The sequence below is a fragment of the Arachis ipaensis genome, chromosome B03, assembly GCF_000816755.2.
Source record: "Arachis ipaensis cultivar K30076 chromosome B03, Araip1.1, whole genome shotgun sequence".
Classification (NCBI taxonomy): Eukaryota; Viridiplantae; Streptophyta; class Magnoliopsida; order Fabales; family Fabaceae; genus Arachis; species Arachis ipaensis.
In genome coordinates, this window is record NC_029787.2 from 32850777 (window position 1) to 32855420 (window position 4644).

Here is a 4644-nt window from a genome sequence, read left to right on the forward strand (position 1 = left end):
ATAGACAATAGACACCAATACTAGTGTCTGTTTTTTATTTGTTAGATACAAATATAGATTTTGTATTTAATTTCTATTATAAATTCTTTTTCTTTTTTTTTTTCTTTCAGTATATCAAACATATTTATATTTTATTGTGATCATATATATCTTTTGTTTTGTATTAATCACTAACTAAAAGTAATATCAATGAGAATCATAATAATTGGAGTTAAGGCAAGAATTTTGAATTATTTCTAGCATTTCTCCTTATTAACAAAAATGAACTAAGATTGAGGACACCATAATTGATTAATGGTCCTCACGAATGTGTAATACAAAACAATGAGAATGTGTAGTAGAAAATTCTTTTAAGAAAGTACAAAATATGACTATACTTCTAAAACGACCTATGTTAAGACAGCTATGAATTTCCAATGTAATAACTATTCAAAAGTGGAGCCAAAGGACAACTGAAGGATGCCCACAATTCCCAGTTCCATTTAAAATAGTAAGCTTCTCGTAACGATTAAGCCATCCACTAATTTGCTTATTGATCAGTCAATTTTCACAGAGGAGTAGATTAGCCTTACGAACCAGAAGCATGCATAGAAACCGATTGTACCGGTCACAACGAAGAAAGCATACGAAAGAAGCAGCATGTAACCGAAGTAAAGGACTCCAGATACCGGTTTAGTGATCTCAAGTTTTGTGAAGAAATAAAATGCAGCATATAGGAAAAGGTAGAGTGCAGAGGAACCAGAAGTGAGATATGACCTCCACCACCAGAGGTAGTCCTCACTGCATAGCTGGAAGTAGCAAAGAACTATTGTGATCTCAGCACAGGTGATGATGAGGATGACAAAGACGATGAACAAGAAGCCAAAAAGATAGTAAAATTGATGTAGCCAGATAGAAGTGAGGATAAAGAAAAGCTCAATGAAGACAGCACCAAATGGTAGTATGCCTCCAATTAGGATAGAGAAGGCAGGGTTCATGTACCAGGCTTGTTCCGGTATCTGCCTCGCTATCTTGTTGGTCTTTACGGGGTCCTCAATCACTGTCTTCTTGTAGCCGATGTGACCACCGACTATTACCAGTGGTACCGAGATGCCGAACCATAAGAAGACGAGAGCAAACATTGTTCCAAATGGAACTGCCCCGGACGACTTCTGGCCCCAAATTAAAGCATTTAGCACAAAGAATATTGCGAAGGCAATGCCTGGGAACATGAAGGCCGTCTTGAGAGTTATGCTTTTCCATTCCGTTCCCTTGAACAGCTTATAAAGGCGCGCCGACGAGTATCCGCCACAGAGCCCCATAAGGGCCCAGAGCAATAGCATTGCTGTCATCAAACCACCTCTGTTTGACGGCGAAAGAAATCCAAGTGCGGCAAATATCATTGTGACAAGAATCATTCCGAAAAACTGAACACCTGTTCCCACATACACACACAGCAAGTCTGAGTTTGATGGAGGCCTGAAAACATCTCCGTGGACTAGCTTCCACCCTGTCTCTTCCTGAGCTTCTTCCTGTGTCTCTAATTGATTGTACTTGGAGATATCGCGGTAAAGCGTCCTCAACATTATCATTGCCACCATTCCCGAAAGGAAAAGTACAATCATTAAAGAATTAATGATCGAAAACCAGTGAATTTGTTCGTCTGCCATCAGAAGATACGAATCCCAGCGAGACGCCCATTTCACGTCGCTTTCCTACAACATGTTCACAAAATCAGCATCACAACTCATCAATTCTCAATGAAACTACCAATTACCCAACTAACCTGGAACTCAACATCATAAGTAAAGATTATTTCCTTGTTTTCTTCAACCACTTGAGGATCTTCAGATCCAGAAACTAACTTTCTTGCATGCGGATCGCACGTTGTTAAGCGGGTGTTCTCATCAAAATTACCTTCGTATTCATGCCTCACACTGTATTCACACCAGTATCTCAATTTTAACATATGGAACCGTCGATTTAAGAAATTAGCACAAAACTAATACATAACAAATAATGACCTGAAAGGTTTAACCTCAAAGCCTACGATTCTTGACATCTCTGTCACTGGATCTCTGTGATACTTAACCACAAAGGTTAAGTGGTTATGGATAAAGTGCTTTTCGTCTTTGGTCTATCAACATGGTGGAAAAGATGTCAAAATGAATTTTAAACCAAACGAGTAAAATGAAATTCTCATCTAGCTAGCTGCCACTTACTCCAGCATACTGTCCTTTGAGACCGATGAGGAAGCCATGCAGATAAACTAAGGAAGACTCCTGATCAGGCCTTCGTAGAGGAACTACTAAAGGTAGATTGTCCAAAATCCTGAAACAACACAAAAATAGACCAAGATAAATTTTTGTCAATGGCCTATCTCTATTGTCTCCACCCTTTAGGAACACACAAAATATAGAATTTTTTTTCTTTATTCTCGAAAATGTAGAAATTATTTGTATCTGTCAGCTAACAAACAGGTTTATGATCATTGTTGCTGAATTTGTATTCCAAAGAAAACTTCCAAACACGGCTTAAGCAAACAAGTCTAAAATAATTCATCTATTTCTAACTAAATTTTACTCTTGTGTCATCACTAGTCCATTTAAGTGTATAAGTGAGTATATTGAAATACTGGAACTTATAGGAACTTTTTTGTCACATCGATAACTATAACTAGCACAGAGTTTTGCCCGAAAAATAAGAAAACTAGCACGTAGATATGGAGGTAAATTTAAGGTCGCTGGTAACTCACATGTTCACACGATATTCATCATCTATCTTTTCCTTGAACTCTGCGGCTGTTTTTGCATTAAGAGTTAGACGGCAAACAATAGTGCACATCTGCGGCTCTCGCATTTTAAACTGAAACAAAGAACCAGATTGTTTCAGCATTTTCTGAACTTTTTGAACACATTAAGGAAAAGGAAGAAGCAAAAAATATGTGCACAAAATTCAGCGAACCTCATAGGGAGAGTTTTCGATGCGGTCACCGCGAAGAACTTCCCCAAGATTCTCAGCACTATCAACAATTTGATTTGGACGACAATAAGGCAGTGAATAATAGGAGTATGGAAGTTGCGTTTTTGTAGAAGTCAATTTGTTCACTTTAACCCTCAAAATGTCACCCTGTCACCAATGAACAACATAAATGCTGTTTGTTTATGCCATGACTGGGAAAAATCTACGGTAACTTTATTTCAATATAAGATCTCAGAAAATGAAATACAAAAACAGTATGCAAAGGAAAATACTTGTCTGAACAGTTCCTAAGACTTAGTGTGCCATACTCGTGAATAAATCATGTTATTCATTAATAAATTAAATTATATCACATGAACTTGAAATTTTCTGTAAGACTCCGTTAAAGAAAAAATCGATCACCACAGAGGGAAAAGAAAGTGTTGAAGCAATCAATCGACTACAATAACTGGAAGATTTCATGCCTACATTATTGCAAAATGGTCGGATCTCTCAACTCTTACGTAAAAGAAAATGTGCCTAACAAGCCACAACAATCGTTTCCAAATTGTAAAGCAAAACAAAGATCTTCCAAGAAAGACGTATAAAGAGGAAAACAAAAGCCACATTAGTGATCTGACTTGAAACTCAACGATAATGAAAGAACATGAAAAAATAAAATAAAACATGGTGAGTGAAAAAGAAGAAAAAGACAATGAAAAAATAAGAACCTTATGGAAATCCTCTGGTGCAACACCAGGAAGGTAAAAACAAGTTCCATGGTGGACATTAACATGGAGCATGAAATACACAGAGATCCATAGCCATAGATGACGTGCAAGATTTCCTTTCGTCGCCATGATTTTCTTTATAAACAACGTATGATGAAGGAAAGAACGCTTCTCTCTCCTCTTCTTCTCGTTAATTCCTCCCACTAGTGTTCCTACTTTGTTCGTTAATTACAGAAATGACGATGTTCTAGCTGTTGGACACATACAAAAATGTGATGGACGACGATTTGTGCTGGAGATTGGATCCTACAGCTTCAACGGTGGATTTCAATTATGTCTTCCTATTTGGTAAGAAATCCTCTTCTAAGCTTTTTATGATGAGAAATTATATTTGTATCATTTTCCTTTTCTTTTAACCCCAACTGTATAAGCTTCTTTGTTTTTAATATTAAAAGAGAAATATTTTACATTTTTTGTTTGTCTTCCTTTTACTTTATATACTAAAAGAGACAATATATACAAAACGTGTAAATACGAAATAGTGAATATAACATTCCTATTATTATGTTGGACTTCTTATTTTCTTTAATAGATCCGAAAGTGTAAGTCTTTAGAACCTGACATCGTAAATAGTAAGGTCTCTTTCTAAAAAAACATTTCATGATTTGAATTCGTGACTTTATGGTAAATCTAACTCAAGACTCAATTCACTTTCTCGCTAAGCTAATAACTCACTCTAGATATATACTACTATGTTGCTGATACGTGATCAACTGTTTTATAGTAGTCAATATAGAACCAACACATAAGAAAATCATACTTTGTTGGCTATATAGTAGTCAAAACTTGAAGGACGTACTATTGGCCTCATAAAACTGAGACAAGATTAAGTTGGTTCTTAAACTTATATGGAACCTCAATTTAACTGTTAAAATTTTAATTGCAATATTTAGTATTTCAACTTTATAAATAT

The 4644-nt window shown here is 36.0% G+C and overlaps 1 protein-coding gene across 1 annotated transcript; it reads right to left on the bottom strand.

The window, feature by feature from the left end:
- LOC107632891 (transmembrane 9 superfamily member 10-like) lies at positions 241-4083 on the bottom strand. Its single transcript, XM_016336530.2, has 7 exons — positions 3672-4083; positions 2944-3108; positions 2735-2844; positions 2202-2310; positions 2004-2116; positions 1766-1916; positions 241-1694 (listed from the first exon to the last, which is right to left on the bottom strand). The coding sequence occupies exons 1-7, from the start codon at positions 3798-3800 to the stop codon at positions 537-539; spliced, it is 1935 nt and encodes a 644-aa protein (XP_016192016.1). The 5' UTR covers positions 3801-4083; the 3' UTR covers positions 241-536.